Source organism: Quercus lobata, chromosome 8, assembly GCF_001633185.2.
Source record: "Quercus lobata isolate SW786 chromosome 8, ValleyOak3.0 Primary Assembly, whole genome shotgun sequence".
In the NCBI taxonomy this organism is placed as follows: Eukaryota; Viridiplantae; Streptophyta; class Magnoliopsida; order Fagales; family Fagaceae; genus Quercus; species Quercus lobata.
In genome coordinates this window covers 63,908,931-63,926,966 of record NC_044911.1, presented here as the reverse complement: position 1 = coordinate 63,926,966, position 18,036 = coordinate 63,908,931, and the positions used below count along the sequence as shown (strand labels likewise).

The window sequence follows — 18,036 nt, the reverse complement described above, 5'->3', positions numbered from 1 at the left end:
ATTATTTAGAGAAAGAATCTCCTCCAATTGAATTGAATTTTGAACCAAATGTGTGATAATTCATGACATTTATTTGATTTTAAATGCTATATGTCCTTCTCAAAAAAAAAAAAAAAAAATTGAAGAAATTGGAGGGTTCAATGGGAGAGGGTCTTATCCCATTTTTTGTGCATTAGTTAATTTTATCTCATTATATAGTAGTTATCATCATCAAATATATATTTAATTTATTCTTTGAAGAAAAAAAAAAAGAAAAAAAAAGAAAGCCTTTGAACACTCATGTAGCGCATGTGAGGAGAAAAGTTGTTGTTGTTTTTTATTTTATTATAGTTATTATTATCATCTTCACCGGCAAAGGGGTTAGAAAAGTTAGAGAGAACTATTTTAGAGAAGATTCATTCCCCAACTTATCTTGAAACATATATATAAGAGAGATGTTATATTTATAATATTTTTACAATAAATCATAGGTAGTTAGTTGTTATTGATTCAAATTTGAAACTAACATTAAGATTATTTTTTTGTCTTAACAATAACAACTAATAATAACCTGCCACTTAGGATTTGTTATAAAAATGTTGTAGATATATCATTTCTCTATATATATACATAAACCCAAATGGATTTTGTATCATTCTAAAGTATATACCCTACATTCTTTTTTTCTTTTTTATGCTAAATAATATAAACATACACCATACATTCAAAAACTTCAAAATCACTGCCTTAATTTCTTATGCAACAAATAGCGCATTTACATTTTGGACCCATTAAAACCTTTATGGAGTTTACTATAGTTTCTACCAGATTCATCCTTTATCGAGGTCCTCGACAACGGTGCAACACCAACAGAGATAGCCAACCCTGATAGAACTCCGTCGAAACAAGTGCATCACCAATCAATCCCAAGGGCTCATTATTCTTTGAACGACTTGATGGCATTTCAATGTCGTTTAACTCCATAACTGGGTATCTACTCCGCCCCACCATCACAAGGTCATAATTGGCTTCTAATGACTGAATTGCATCCATCACTTGTGCATTGCTCTCTGCCACAACCTCCCTACACACCACACACGCATTACTAATGTTCTTGACCTTGAACTCATCGTACAATGCATCGTCCATCAACATCTCCATCTCCATCGCCTCCTCCTCCTCCTTCTCCTTCTCTGCCTCCTTGCTTTTGCCCTTGTTTTTACCTTTGTTTGTGTGGTCCTTCTCACCCTGTTTCTTGATATGCAAGGAAACACGCAAAATAGTGAGACTCACGTCTACATGGCCAGACATGCGTTCAGCGTAAGCAAGGGCTTCACGGTCATCCTCTCCGCCGATGAAAATCACAGCAACATTGTAAGAAAAACTAGAAGTGTTCATTTGACGTGTGCCCCTATCGACAAGAATTCCAACAGTACACGGTGCATATGTTTGTAAGTTAGTATTGAAAGCACGTATTAATGAGGTAACACGGTTTCCATGAATATGTCTTTGGTTTTCATGGTAGGGAACGATGATGAGAGGGGTCAGTTTTTCTTGAGCCATCATACAAATGTTTTCATGCATGCTTTTGTAGGGGGCGATCATAATGAAGGGTCTGACAATGACTGGACCATTAGAATTCCCGGAGTAGTTTTCAAAGGCAGTAAAAATGTGATCAGAGATAGGAGAATCGGTGCGCATAAAAATCTTTTTTTTCTTCGCAATGTAAGGGGCGAGGAGTGGAGCAGCGTTACCCGTGAGTTCCTCAAGGTGGATTACATAGACACAAATGGGGCTTATTTCAGTTGGGTTAGAGGCTTCGAGGAGGCTAATGATGCTGTTTACATTTTCTTCATTGTGGACACAAGTAATGACATGAAATTGAAATGTGCATGGTGTGGTTTGGATTGCCAACGTGCATCTTCGCCTGTTATTTGGACCGAGTCGTACTCGAGGCTTGTATAACCTTTCTGTTAATGGTGCTATAAATGCGGTAATAGCCAGCGAGGAGAGAATCATTACAGCAAAAGTTTCCTCATCTAAAACCTGCAGCATTAGGAACACAAATTAGATAATGCACAGAGGTACCGTACAATAAAATTGAGCAAAATGCTGATACTATGAATTGACTAGATAAAATTTTAGATAATGCACAGAGTTCCTCAAAGTGTATTACATAGACACAAACGTGATAATGAATACGAACAATGCTATTTTAATAATATATTAAAAAAAATTTATATGAAAATTTTCTTTAAAATTATACGGTACAATGTTAAATTATCACGTTCGTATTCCTAATATATCTCAACGAAAGAAAATATGGTAAAATTTAAGACAAATCTATTTCATAATAATTCTTTAAATTAAGGAATTGACTATTTCTATTTTAATAAGGAAAATGTTAAATTTATTACTAATTTCTTACCGAAAACTTAAAAACTTACGTGACAAAGAATGTAATTATCAAGTTATTTCAACAACATAATAAATAAATATATGAATCACTTTTAAAAGTGCTTCATAGAAATTTATATAACACTAATCATAGAAATTTCTATAACTAGTGTTATATCCGATTGTAAAATTTATATAATAATTAACTTTGTGATAAGAAAAGGGTAAGGAAAAGAAATAATAGACTCACCCCATACTTCTTCCATCGATAATAAATGATAAACTCAATAATGCCCTTATTATTCATAATGAGGCCAAGCAAGAAAGCAGTTCTGGGTCTCAACTTGAATGATATCGAAGATACAAAAACTCCCAAAAACTTGGCAAAGTATCCCACAAAAATGATGCACACTAATACGACAGAAGTCTTCCAGTTACGCAAGGAACTCACATCTAATTCATAGCCAATACGGATAAAGAACAATGGCAGAAGAATCTCCATGACAAAACATTCTGCCTTCTCTACTAAAATTGAACCAAGAGGTGGTCCACCCGGTATGATAAAGCCTAGAATGATAGGCCCGTAGGCAATGGAAGACCCCACGAAGTCGGTGACAAATCCCATGACTGAAGCTCCAAGTAGTATTAGTACAACATAGAACTCATCTACCGCTTGCCCTTGTGGTGTTTTCTTGATGATTGAAAGCAATGCAGGGCGTATTCCATAGATACAGATAAGTATAATTATGAATGTGGAAGCAAAAGCGGCAACTGCTTGCGTTGTGTCTCCTTGCTTCAAGCTTGCAACCGTTATCACGAAGAACCATTGTAACAAATCACCAATTATTGAGGAAGAAAGGGAAAGTTGGCCCAACTCAGAAGTTAGAAGGTTGAGTTCATCTAAGGCAAAAGCAACTACACCGAAGAATGTTATGGATAAAATAGAGGCAACAAAGAAAGGAATGAATTTTAATTGTAACGAAGGTGGAAGGTAATCATGATACGAGTAAAAGAGGCACGTCAGAGTTATCCAAGGAAAAATGGTGCCTGCAAAACCAATGACCCATGTGATCCTTCCGGCCCTGCAGACCAAGGTCTTGTAGTCTGTTTTCACTGAAACAATGAAGAGAGTGTACATTACGCCTAATATGGAAAATGTACTCAACAACCCCATGTCAATTGGTGGGAACAAAGCTTCCCTGAATTTCATGTTCAGCCCCATAACACTTGGTCCTAAAATAATGCCACCCTGCACAAGTATCACATTAATTTTTCATTTAAACACATTTTTGGCAAACTATTGTTTACAATAAGGAACCAAAAAAATCTACAAATTATCCCTATTCGGCTCAAGAAACTCTAACCATATTAAGGATATGTAATAATAAACCATAATAATCATAAGAAAAAGGATTGTAACCTTAGTTGTGAGTTTAATATATAGGAAAAGTTAACGTATACTATATAAAAGTATTAGTTTAAAAAATATTTTTAAGAAAAAAGAAAAAAAACAGTTAACTATTTTGAAAGCTTTTTATATTTTTTATGAAAATTTTATCATTTTTTTTATAAAAAAAATAGTCTATTAACTAATACTTAAAGACATCTGTTAACTCAAAAAAAAAAAACAACTAACTCTTCAAACTCAACTTTTCTATTTCAATGGAAAGAATATCTTCAAATTATCTACTAATTAATTAAACACCATGTAAAAAGAGTTGTGAAAGGAATGCTTTAGTTTATTAGGGTAGTCTGTAAAAATTGATCTCCTGCAAGAAGCATGACAGAGTAGCTAGAGAAAAACAAAAAGAATATGATCGTGCCTGACAGGGTAAATTTTCTTGAAGTGGATTTTTTGAGAAAGAAACAAATAGGTCAGTATTTTCCCTATTCACAAATCTTTTACACAACTTTCATGTATAAGAATGTGATTGTAAGGGGCTGCATCAACCTCATGCAAAAAAATTGTGTAAGCAACATTTTTCCAAAAATTTATCTCGAAAAAGTAAATGAGAAAATCACATTACAAGCAATAGAATAATATAAATTGTGGAAAATAACAAGAATTTCAAAAGGAATGCATATATACCAGGACACTGCAGAGAATTTTGGATTGTCTAAGAGGCCTAAGAACCAAGTAAATAACTCGGGAAACCACAATGCCTGCTAGAAGTTGGAGTATAAAAGTAGGAAAGATGCTGTCAAGGGGATTATATCCCGAAAAAATGCCTCTGGTTGAATCAAATTCGGAAGATCCACAAACAAATTTTGAATCAGCTTCCATGGTGGGTTTCGGTAAGATTAAACTGGTGGCATTTATTGAGGACGTATGATCCATTCTGCTCACAATAATCAATATGACCAAATTGGTATATATATGTGTGTGTGTTACTGAGAAAAGTTTTTGAATCTCCGAGCCTAAAGATCCAACCCCTTAAGAAATTCAAGACTAACAAAGAAATGAGACATATTTAAGATTTTTATTAATTAGTTGTTGGAGATTTTCTGTTGAAGTTGTTCGACTATTATATACAAATTTAACTCAAGTATACCAAAAATGAAAAAAAGGGAAAATAAATCAAGTAAAATCACAAATTCGGTCTAAGCAAACCAAATTACTGGAAGGATAACTACAAAAAGCTATAGGATAACCAAATATAACGGCAAAAATAACCTACAAAAAACCGTGGTTTAAACAAACCCTATTGACCCAAAATAACACTTAAAATCTTTAACACCACAACCGATGAGAATAACAAAAAACCTTTAATCCCAAAATCCTCTTGGAGTTGGTTTTAAATCTCAACAGATTAGTCCTTTAATTGATACTAGCCTCATCCTCATCACAAGATAAGGCTATTGTCTCATTTTGAGTTTAATGTAATTTTTTAATTTGAATTTATCTACTGTTAGTGAGGTTACACAGAAATGAGTTTTTAAGGGTCTGTTTGATAAGAGTATTTAAATACAGTTTTTTGTTTTGTAATCCATAATTAAAATGGTGGATCCCACACTTGAATTTATTGTTTGACTAATTTTTTCTAAATACAGTTTTCAAAAAACTGTATCCTATTTTCCTGATTTAAAACAATATTTTAAAAACGGTTTAAGAGGTGTTTTCAGAATATAGAAATTTTTTTTAATGACATAGTTGTAAATAAATTGAAAACAGTGAACCCCACATATTTGTTCAAATTCTTCTATCTCTTAAATTAAAGAGCTTATCTTTATCACAAAAAGAATTTCCACACTTCAAATTTGAAATTTATCATTAAAAAAAAAATGATGAGCTCATTCCTTTTTCATTATCCACAAAAAAAAAAGAAAAAAAAAGGTAATCTACAGATTCTACACATTACTTTTTGTATTTTTTTTTAAATCTCAAAAATATAAATGGTCTCCTAAACAATTATTTTTTTATTTTTAGTATTTTAAAAATTGTTCTTAAAAATGGGAGCCAACCACATAAAATATAAAAATTATTAGCTGAAAACTAGTTTCAAGTTCAATTTTTTGAAAATTGTTTTTATACTGTTTTGAAAACAAAAACAAAAATGCTTTTACCAATCAGGCCCTAAGAAACTAAAATCTAGGATTTGACATGGAGTAAACTGCTGGGTTTAGTGTGTGTTAGTTTTTAGGAAAAAAAAAATGTATTAAATGTGTGTGAGATATATTTAAATAAAGAGTGTGCTAATTTTTAGGAAAAAAGTTTCTCTAACATTTTTTTTTTTTGAATTTTTTAGACTTACAATTTTAACCCTAATTTTTATTTTTTAAGAATAAATATTATAAAATATTTAGATTATGAGTATTTTTGACATTTTTTGAACCCATAACTAACTTTTTGAATCCTCTTAATATGTAATGTCCGTTTGGGAACAATTTATTTAGCTGAAACTGAAAACTTTTTACTGAAAGTACTGTAGATAAAGCTAAAAGATAGTTGTAAATAAAATGAAAACAGTGGACCCCACATATTTGTCCAAATTCTTCTATCTCTTAAATTAAGGAGCTTATCTTTATCATAAAAAGAATTCCCACACTTCATGTAGGGACACGATTCCTGCGCGGCCCAGTGACATTTTTGGGTTCACGCGGGAGAGATCCCTCACAATACAATTTGTAGAGAGTGGGCTTGAAAAGCTTGGGCTTGGTCACGGGGCGATGGTCCGGTCTGGATTTCAGAAAGGTCCCTATGGAAAATGGACTGGGCCTAAACGTTTAAAGCCCCGCCATGCTGCCACTTCTGAGAATGGGCTCCTCGGACTTAATCCGAGGACCTTTGTGGTTCTTTCCGGCTGTCCAACGGAGGACCTTCTCTGTTTTGTGCATGGATTGTTCCGGCGATCTTATTCATGAAGTCCTTCTTCTTTTTTCCCCCCCCTTACTAGATTCACTTACTTCTCCTTTTATACTAGCGTGCATTCGATGTCCTTCGTCCACGTGTAGGGTCAGTCTTTACAAATACTGACATTGGTCCCATCAGTCTAATCCCGGAATTGTTGGGGATGACTTGATAAAGCTGCAGAGTACGGTTCTGTCAGGCATTGGGCCTTATCCAGAAGGGTATTTAGGGTAATCGCCCCAAGGTATTTTGGATTTCCTCACGAATTTATCCCTTTATTCTGGGGGATTATGGGCCTGCCGAGGACTAGACTGTCCTCGGCTGCCTCCCAAAATTGGTCTGTGCTCTGCGTCATGGAGCTTGGGCCACAGTTCTCCTCGGATTGGGCCCTCGGACTCTCTAAGGGCGAATGGGCCGGTCCACGAATTGTTGGGCCCCACACTTCATTTGAAATTTCATTAAAAAAATGATATCATTCCTTATCATTATCCACAAAAAAAAAAAAAAAAAGGTAATCTACAAATTCTGCACATTACTTTTTGTATTTTTTTTTAAATCTCAAAAATAGAAATGGTCTCCCAAACAATTTTTTATTTTTTTTATTTTTAGTATTTTAAAAATTGTTCTTAAAAATGGGAGCCAACCACATAAAATATAAAAATTATTAGCTGAAAATTAGTTTCAAGTTCAATTTTTTGAAAACTGTTTTTATACTTTTTTGAAAACAAAAACAAAAATGCTCTTACCAATCAGGCCCTAAGAAACTAAAATCTAGGATTTGAAATGAAGTAAACTGTTGGGTTTAGTGTGTGTTAGTTTTTAGGAAAAAAAAGTATTAAATGTGCGTGAAGTATATTTAAATAGAGAGTGTGCTAATTTTTAGGAAAAAAGTTTATCTGACAGTTTTTTTTTTTGAATTTTTTAGACTTACAATTTTAACCCTAATTTTTATTTTTTAAGAATAAATATTATAAAATATTTAGATTATGAGTATTTTTGACATTTTTTGAACCCATAACAAACTTTCTAAATCCTCTTAATATGTAATGTCCGTTTGGGAACAACTTATTTAGCTAAAACTGAAAACTCTTTACTGAAAGTACTGTAAATAAAACTAAAAGATAGCTAAAATAGTACAATGGAACTCATAAATAGTATCAAAAAGTGCAGTGAGGCCTATGAAAAGTAATAAAAATAAGTTAAATAGTAAAAAAAAAAAAAAAATTGATTTTTTAAGTCATGCCAAACGCATACATAAAGATAGAGATAATTGATAAGTCCCTTATTATTACTTTAATCAATGTTATTTTGGGTTTTTTACTTTTATTTTTTATTTTTTATTTTATAAATTCCCTCTACTCAACTTGAATTAGTCACTTTTTGGGTTTTTTACCCTTTTACTTTTTTTTTTTTTTCTTTTACCCTTGAATGTTATGTGTTTTTTTTTTTTTTTTTTTTTTGATCGTGAATGTGATGTGTTATTAGAACCATGTTACTCTTAAGGGTGAATGTTACTGTGTTAGGTGTACTGTGTTAAGTGTGTTAAATACTAGGATTGCTGAAGTGGGCAGTTGGAACTGGGAAGCCATGGTTGTTGATTTGTTGAATACTAGTGTTGAATTGTTACTGTGAAAAACAAGGTAATTTCTTTTTTTTTTTAATTTTGGAGAGAAAAATTAAAAATAAGTGGTTTGCTGATTTTTTTTAGATAGGATTGTTGATTTGCTGTGCGGTGCCATGAATAATTAGTTGTTTGGGACTCAAAGTTAAAAGTTTAGTTTAGTTTAGGTTTTTTTTTTTTTTTTTTTTTTTTTTTTTTTTTTTTTTTGGGTATACCACTAATTAGACTTTTAGTTCAAAAAATATTTATTAACATATAAAGAGATGAAACATATAACTTTTAATTACTTGGTAAATTCAGGGAAATCTAGATACAATATTTGACATTTTTTTCAAAAGAAAAAAAAAGCAAATAATTCAAATGAATTTTTTTTTTTTTTTTTTTTTGGAGAAATAGATAAGTTAATTTTATTAAGGTAAATCAGACTGGAAAACATCATCTAAGTCTTGTGGTAGTTCTTCTAACCACACATCAGTATCATCAGCTAAAATTGCTCTTCTAGCTAGAGAGTGGGCTAATCTATTACCCCTACAAATATGAGAAAAAATACATAACCGCATACAAGACCCCAACCACTTAATATCCTGTATAAAATGGCCCAGCCACGATCTGTCTTGCTTCAGATTTTTGATAGCGTTGATGACTTGTAGGGAGTCACCTTCAAGCTCCATTGTTGAAATACAAATTTCCTAGGCAAAAATGAGAGCACGCCTAGGTGCCAGTGCTTCCACCATATCCACCGAGTTGGGCAGGGGAATTCGCTGAAATTATTTTGTGTCTTTTCTTTTATTGACCGGTTAAAATAATTTATTTAGAATAATGGAACAATTATTACAAGTTTTACAAATGGATGTTTTAATTTTTAAAACACACAAAAAATGTTAAGAAAAATGCTAAAATTACTACAAATTAAATTTATTACAAAATGTTTACAAATTAATATGATAATGAATATGATTGATGTACTTCAACAACATTATAAATAAATGTCAAAATTATTATTATTAGAGTAATATACTAGAGTCACAAACTATTTTATAATATTTTTGCAAATTGTTAATATAATCAACTTCTTATTAGTTTTAATCTAGACCTATCATTAACATCACTTATTCATTTATTAATAACCACTCACTACATCTGCATTTTGTAAATTTTTTTGTAAAAAAGTTTATATCTCTAGTATTATTCTTATTTTTATTTGTGTGTAATTAGCGATATATTAATTTATAATAGCTATATAGTAAAATTTATATTATACGTACCTAGTATCACTTAAAAAGTAATTATGAAATGAATTTATTATATTGTTCACCAATCATATTCATATATTGTCATATCAATTTGTAAATATATTGTAGTACAATTAACAGTGTCTTTAGCATTATGAGTATGTTGCTAAGTTAGTTTGTATGCATCTAGTGAAAAATAAGTAGCAATTTTTTCTTGTTAATATTTTGTTAATACTAAATACAAACTAGTTTTCATAATAACTAAAAAATATGTATTTATTTATACTTTGCTAAGGTAAAATCCTAGTTTCGTTTCTACATGTAATTATAAATAAATAAAAGAAAAGGTTTGGCTCTTAACATCTTTGAAGCCTTAAACTCCAACCACCAATAAGAAGATAATATATATCCTAAGGGTGGAACCAAATTTTTTTACTTAGGGCCCAAATTATATGGTACAAATAAATTAATCAAGAAAAATCATGCATGCGTACACACACATCTAATGTCAGAGTTAGTCATACTTCATAAATGTATTACACACAAAATTATTATCAACTTGTATCTAATATACTACTTCATAGTGAAAATAATTTGCAATAGAAACAGCGAATTCTTTAAAATTATAAATGATCCAAAATTTTACAATAAAAAATGTCACTGAATATTTTTTAAGGGGGCCAATTCTTAGTTTTGTAGGCCAAACGTTTCAAAATTTTCTTAAGCATATATACTACATATATTTTTTTTAAAGTGAGACTGAAAAAAATTGAACCAGGATGAGAGTCTTTTAAAATTGAGTGGTTCGTGGCTAGAAAGAATACTACTCAGTACTGGAAAATGGAAATTACAGCTGGCAAGTTGAATGAAGAAGTAGCTAGTAAAAGAGAGAGAGAGAGAGATATATATATATATATATATATATATATATATAATAAAGAAGTGTTGATTTGCCAATGGACCAATGGTAGAGCTTGCAATTTGAGGCTTTGAAAGGCACCTAGACCGGTGGGGCCATGCCGTGTGATGTGTTATTAGGTCCCAAGCTTTTACCTACAATAAAATGTTTTGTAAAATTTTTGTACCTCCTGTTATATATATAGTTTTGTCCCCATGTAACCTCAATATATATGACTCATTTAGTCGTGTATATTGCATATGTCAATAACATATATAATCTTTTTATTAGTATTATTAAACCCAAAACTCTAAACATATTTGTAGTTAAATTTTGTAATAATAATAATAATAATAATAATAATAATAATAATAAGATCAAAGAATTAATAAAGATCTAAGGATGAAAAAATAAAACAAAATTTGTACCGTTCAAGAATGTATCCTAGGGTACATTCTTGAACGATACAAATTTTGTTTAGGCCTATACGTTCAAAAACCTCAAACTCACTTCCTTAATTTTATATTATGCACAACAACAAACTTTATTTACATTTCAAACACATAAAAATCTTAACTATAGAGATCAATTTAATTACTACTTATGATTATCATTATGCTATTATCAAATTTTGTATATCAAATGATTGATACCTCCTTATGTTTTTAACAAAAAATATCAAATTTTTCATCCTCATTGTAACTATCAAATTATCAACAAATTAAAAAAATAAATAAAAAAAAGGCCTTTTCCCTGTTGATTATCAAAAGGAAAAGAAAGGAAAAAAAGAAGTTAGTTTACTACTTATGAACTGGTCGTCCACAACGGTGCAACACCAACAAAGACAGCCAACCCTCAAACAACTCCGAGGAAACAAGTGCATCACCAATCATTCCCAAGTGCTCAATATTCTTTGAATTAAGTTGTGGCATTTCAATGTCGTTTAGCTCCATAGCTTGGTGTCTGCTCCTCCCCACCATCACAAGGTCGTAATTGCTCTCCAATGATTGAATTGCATCCATAACTTGTGCACTGCAATCCGCCACAACCTCCCTACACACCACACATGCATTACCCATGTTCTTGATTTTGAACTCATCGTACAAAGCCTCGTCCATCAGCTCCTCCTCCTCCTCCTCCTCCTCCTCCCCCTCTTTGCTTTTGCCCTTACATTTGCACTTGTGTTTACAGTTGTCTCTACCCTTGTATTTGTTTGTGCTGTCAAACTCACCCCCTTTCTTGCAATGCAAGGTAATACGCAAAACACAGAGACTCACTTCTGCATGCCCAGACATGCGTGCCGCAAGAGCAAGGGCTTCACGGTCATCCTCTCCACCAATGAAAATCACCGCAACATTGTAAGAAAAATGACTGGAGTTCATGCGACGTGTGCCCCTATCAACAAGCATTCCCACGGTACATGGTGCATATCTTTGTAACTTAGCATTGAAACCTCGAATGGATGTGGCAACAAGGCTTCCTTCGATATGTTTTTGGTTTTCATGGTAAGGAATGATGATGAGAGGGGTTAGTTTTTCTAGAGCTAACCTACAAATATTTTCATGCATGCCTATGTAGGGTGCGATCATAGTGAAAGCTTGGACAATGACTGGACCATTGGAATTCCTGGAATAGTTTTCAAAGGCACGCAAAATGTGATTAGAGCTAGGAGAGTTGCTGAGCTTAAAAATCCTTTTTTGCTTAGCATTGAAAGGGATGAGTGCTGGAACAGAACTGCCCTTGAGGTCCACTAGGTGGATTACATAGGCACAAATGGGGCTTATTTCAGTTGGGTTAGATGCTTCGAGGAGGCTAATGATGCTGTTTACATTTTCTTCATTGTGGAGACACGTAATCACACGAAATTCAGATGCGCCAGGTGTGGTTTGGATTGTCTTCAACCGTGTTTGCTTGTGAGATGAAGCCAGTCTTACCCTTGGCTTGTATAGCATGCCTGTGAATGGAGCTATAATTGCAGTCATAGCCAGCGAGGAGAACATCAATACAGCAAAAGTTTGCTCATCTATATACTGCAACATTAGGAACACAAGTTAGGTAATGCACAATAAAAATGAGCTAAACTTCATCTTAATCAAAAGGCCGAGAGAGGTATGCACAATAATAATAAAAAGGTAAGTAAATACTCAAGTTAATTATCACAAATCCTTATTGGAAAATTTATGATAATGACTCAATAACATAATATATAAAAAATATCTTATTTACCTTTTTTGTGATTTGTCATACAAATACTTTGTAAGTTTAATGTAGTAAATGTGTAATATCCCTAGCATTATTTTAAAATAGTGAATTCTAGTTAGTTTAATTGATAAAGTTTTTTATCGTCAAATAAGAAATTAATTTGATGTTTAAACTCCAACTACATTAAAAACCAATTTATATATTGGTTTAATGATAAATAACAATTATTATGGAGCAAACATCATTGTTAAAATTTTATCATATTTAATATTTAAAAAAACATTACTTTAAAAAAGAAAATGTAGTAAAATTTAACATTGGTCTATTTCATGATTTAAATTAAATATTATAAATATAAAGTGTAATGTCGTATCATACATGACTTTTTAAAAATAAAATTTGACTCTATGAATTGACTATTTCCATTTTAATATGAAAAATGTTAAATGTTAAATTCACTACCAATTTACCAAAAAAGGCTTACACAAATTGATAAGGCAACTAATATAATTGATGTTATCTCAACTATATAATAAATTAATGTATGGATTATGTTTCAGTGATTAGTATAATATCGATTTGTTAATTGTAATAATTTTGTAATAATATTAACATCATTTGTTTTTCAATTATAAAGACTCATTACATATATAGAGATTAAAGAAATAAAGAGTCACCTTAATCCTCTTCCATCGAAAATAAATGACAATCTCAATGATGCCCTTGTTATTCATAATGAGGCCAAGCAAGAAAGCAGTTCTGGGCCTCAACTTGAATGATAGTGAAGCCAGAAAAACTCCCAAAAACTTGGCAAAGTAACCAGCAAATAGGATGGCCATAAATGTGAAAGCGGTCCTCAAGTCACCCATGGCACGCACATCTAATTCATAGCCAACGCGGACAAAGAGCAATGGCAGAAGAAACTCTGAGACAAAACACTCTCCCTTCTCTACTAAAATTGAACCAAGAGGTGGTCCATCCGGTACGATAAAGCCTAGAATGATAGGCCCGTAGAGAATGGAACTGCCCAAGAAGTCAGTGGTAAATCCCATGAATAAAGCTCCAAGTAGTATTAGTACAACATAGGTTTCATCTATCAATTTCCCTTCTGGTGTTTTCTTGATGATTGAAACTAATGCCGGGCGTATTCCATAGATGGAGATAAGTACCAAAATGAATGTGGAAACAAATGCCTCAATTGCTTGCTCCAAGTTTGCTTGCTTAAAGATTGCAACTAGTAACACGAAGAACCATTGCATCAAATCACTAACTATTGTTGCAGACAAGGAAAGATGGCCCAATTCCGAAGTCAGAATATTGAGTTCATCTAAGGAATAAGCAACTACAGGGAAGAATGTTAAGGATACAAATGAGGCAATAAAGAAAGGAACGATTTTTATTTGTAACGCAGGTGGAAGGTAATCGATATACATGTAAAAGAGGGATAAGAGAGTGATCCAAGGAAAAATGGTGCCTGAAAAACCAATCACCCATGAGTTCCTTCCGGCCCTGGTGATCAAGCTCTTGTAATCTACTTTCACTGAAACAAAGAAGAGAGCAAACATTGCACCTAATGTAGAAAATGAATTGAACACCCCCATCTCAGTTGGTGGGAACATTTTTTCCCTGAATTTCATGCTCTCCCCGAAAAAACTTGGTCCTAAAAGAATGCCACCCTGTTAAGAAGATAAACAAAGCAGATGTATCACATTATTTTTTCACTTGAACACAGTTTAATCTAACTAGTACTATTTACAATAAGGGGCCAAAAAAAAAAAAAAAAAGGACAAACTAAGCTAATTACCCTCAAGAAACTCGAATCATATTAAGGATTGTCATATGTAAGAATGAATCAGATTAATCATCGGAAAAAGGAATGTAATCTTAATTGTGACTTTACTATATGTATACATACATCTTCAAACTCAAGTTTCTCTTGCAATGGTAAGATCTTTTAATTCTCTATTAAACCCCATACAAAAAGAGTTGCGAAGGAAATGCTTTAACTTATTATGGTAGTCTGTAAAAAACAAAAAATTGATCTCCTGCAAGAAGCATTACGTACAGCGGAGCTAGACCAAAAGCAAGAAGAATATGACAAGTGCATGACAGGACAAATAGTTTAATTGCCATTTTCACAAATCTTGTGCACAACTTTCATGCGCATAAGGATGTGATTGTAAGGGGCTGCAATGCTGCATCAACCTCGTGGAAATAGATTGTGTAAGCAACAAGAATTTCAAGAAGCATGCATGCAGACATACCAGGACACTGCAGAGAAATTTGGATTGTCTCATAGGCCTAAGAATCATGTAAACAACCCGGGACACAATAGTCCCCGCGATAGCTTGGAGTATGAAAACAGGAAAGATGGAATTTAGGGGACTATCTCCAGACCAAATGCCTCTGGACGTAATAGGTAATGGGGATCCACAAATAAAGTAATCATCAGCTCCCCAGGTTTTCCTTATGATCACGCTGCTCATATTTCTTGGGTCCATTTGATTCATTCTGCTCACGTTAATCAATATGAGCAAAATGGATATATGTGTGCTACCAGGAAAGTTACCGAATCTCTTAGCCTAATGATCCAACCACTTTAGTTCTTGGCATTTTTTATTCAAGATTAATAAGGAAAGTACAAAGAAGATGACAGAGGTTTCATATTTTACTAGTTCTTGGCAGTTTTGACGGTTTGTTTAGCCAGTAAGCCATGCTGTTGAAGTTGTTGACAGAAACATTGAGTTGTTAAGAGACAAAAACAGTAGATCTAGAATTTCATCTAGGCATGTCTTTTACACTCACCTTGAATTGATCTATAGACTGTTTAGAAGTAAAACTGAAATTTAAACTGCTGAATCTATGTATATTCCACATGGCCATGGCCAAATCATGTAGTTGATGAGCCACCATGGCAATATTTAGTTACCAACTCAGTAATTAATTTTGAGGTAAGGAAGGGTCTTGTTGGAAAAGATTATTTCTAATTGTGGAACATCTAATTCGGAAGGGATAACCAATTTTATTTTCTTCTCTTAATCCAAGATCACTTATTATTTTAGTCATAAAGTTTAGAACTTTAAATTAGAAATGTTATAATTCTTATTATTTATTTGGCTAAAATGCAAATTGCATAATCTAAGTTTGATTGAAATTCATTTCAGTCTTCTAATTTTATTTTCATTCAATTGAGTTTTCTAAATTTCAAATTTATTCAATTCAAGCATTTTGTCCAATTCCGATAAAAAAATTGTCCTTAAGTATGCAATTAAATAATAATTTTTTTAATTATCACATAAAAAAATAATAAAATATTTTTATTAATTTTATAGATTTTTTTTAATGACAATTTTTTACAAAATTGGATAGAGACCTAAATTGAATGAATTTGAAACTTTGAAGACTCAATTGAGTGAAAGTAAAGTTAAAGAACTAGAATGAATTTAAGCTAAATTTAAATGGTGCAATTTGCATTTTAGCATTTTTAAAAAAAAAAAAATTAAAGATGAAATTTTATATGATAGAAGTAGAACTCTTATAAGTTAGGGAAATTGAGCGGAGACTGAAATATGGGCGTTGATTCAAATTTTATTTTAAGATGAGATTAACGTTCTTTTGTCACTTGTCTAGATTAAAAATGATCTGGATTCAAATGGTTGAACTTTTTAGTTGAGGTTAGTCAATTCATGTCCCTGACTGTTATGAAATTGTGTGGTTAAAATCATATAGCATTGGGTTATGAATTGAGAAGCTTTCAACCTCATAATCAAGTAATAAATCTTTTTATTTTTTAATAAGAAAAACAATTATCAAATCTCTAACTACTAATCTATATATATATATATATATATATATAAAACCGAAACTTTTGGAGCTACCATAATTTTCCACGTCACCACTATTTTCTTTTTCTTTTTATTTGCCACATCATTTTTATTTTTTTGCTCCAATTCCAATTAGAACACATCTTTATTTCTCTCTTTACGTAACCCTTCTTTGCCAAGAGGCCCAAAACCCACACTTCATCATTGACACAAATAAAGGCTGCCTCCATAAACCCTAAACCTTCAACAACCCTAAACGTTGTAGCCAGCGTCTCCCTCTGCCTCCAAGAAAACATTTATCCATATTGGGTTTTCAAGTCATGTAGCTACAGAGCTAACAATCAAGCTGCTAAGGATCCTATTGTAGTGACAGGAGAGAGTGCAAAAGAATAAACAACTAGGAAGAAAGAAGAAGTTGAGAGAGAATTGGAGGCTAGAAGATCAGCCGAAAGAAAGGTATGTGTGTACAAAAATTATATCTTTACTATTGCATAGACCTTCAATTATATGACTTTTTGAACATGAAATTCTACATGTTTACCTTCACAGCTTCACAACACTAAATTGATGTTTGTAAAAGTAGATCACTAATTTAAAGTAGCCACAAGACAATATACATTTATTTAGAATTGCCAAAGACTAAGGTAGTATTAACAGTATAGATGCATAATATGGATTATGAAAACATGTAGCATGGTAAGAGGAGTCTTGGCAATAATTTAGATTGAATTTAGTAACAGTAGCCAAAATTAGGCTACAGTTAATTTCTGAAGCATTCATTGGTTTGTTGTAGTTCACCCTTCAATATTGTACAAATAAACATTCTCTTTGTTTGTGTTCATGACTAATCTGACGTTAGAGACTTTTAATTTAAACTATTTTTTCTTTGTTATTTTCTGCTCTATATTTATTCTTCAAACATATTTATTCCTTTGTTATATTTTGCTCTATGGGTATTTATTGTAAAATATAGGTTAATGCACTTTTTTATTTAGTTAAAAATTTGTATTTTATAATTGTGATTTTCATGTTTTGATACTTTTGTTGTAAGTGAATGGACAAGTGCTTACATTGCGAGTGTCCTAGCCAACGTATTCAAATAATTTTTATTTCTTTGGTTACATCTTTCATAGTTTATGAATTATGTTTGTTTTAATTATTCAAATTAAGCTCTTCTTAATTGGAGGCTTGGAGTGACTAAACTTATTGGGAATTTCTATTGAGACCTTGCATTGAAGATAAGAACATTGGCCTGATCCCTTTGTGACATTCAAGGTTTGGTCTTATCAAAATGAAAATTTTTCTAAGCAAGGTATGCTTTAGTTTCCCCACCTATCAACTAAAATCCAATTAAATTTAATTTAGTCTTTTACTATCTTTGATGTTAGGGTGTTTTATCAATTAGGGGTTTCATTGTACATTTTTTTTTTTTTTTGCAAAATTATTAATGTACCTTCAAGCAAATTAAATATATATGATTATTATTGAATTATCCCGTGTATCACACGGGTTAGCGACTAGTAAATTAGAAAATG

At 32.0% G+C, this 18,036-nt stretch overlaps 2 protein-coding genes across 2 annotated transcripts; both read right to left on the bottom strand.

The window, feature by feature from the left end:
- Window positions 1-816: 816 nt before the first annotated feature.
- On the bottom strand, window positions 817-4,660 carry LOC115957228 (cation/H(+) antiporter 15-like). Its single transcript, XM_031075426.1, has 3 exons — window positions 4,466-4,660; window positions 2,627-3,625; window positions 817-2,025 (listed from the first exon to the last, which is right to left on the bottom strand). Exons 1-3 carry the CDS (start codon window positions 4,658-4,660, stop codon window positions 817-819), a joined length of 2,403 nt encoding a protein of 800 aa, XP_030931286.1.
- Window positions 4,661-11,275: 6,615 nt separating this feature from the next.
- LOC115957227 (cation/H(+) antiporter 15-like) lies at window positions 11,276-15,187 on the bottom strand. Its single transcript, XM_031075425.1, has 3 exons — window positions 14,942-15,187; window positions 13,355-14,353; window positions 11,276-12,505 (listed from the first exon to the last, which is right to left on the bottom strand). Exons 1-3 carry the CDS (start codon window positions 15,185-15,187, stop codon window positions 11,276-11,278), a joined length of 2,475 nt encoding a protein of 824 aa, XP_030931285.1.
- Window positions 15,188-18,036: the final 2,849 nt, after the last annotated feature.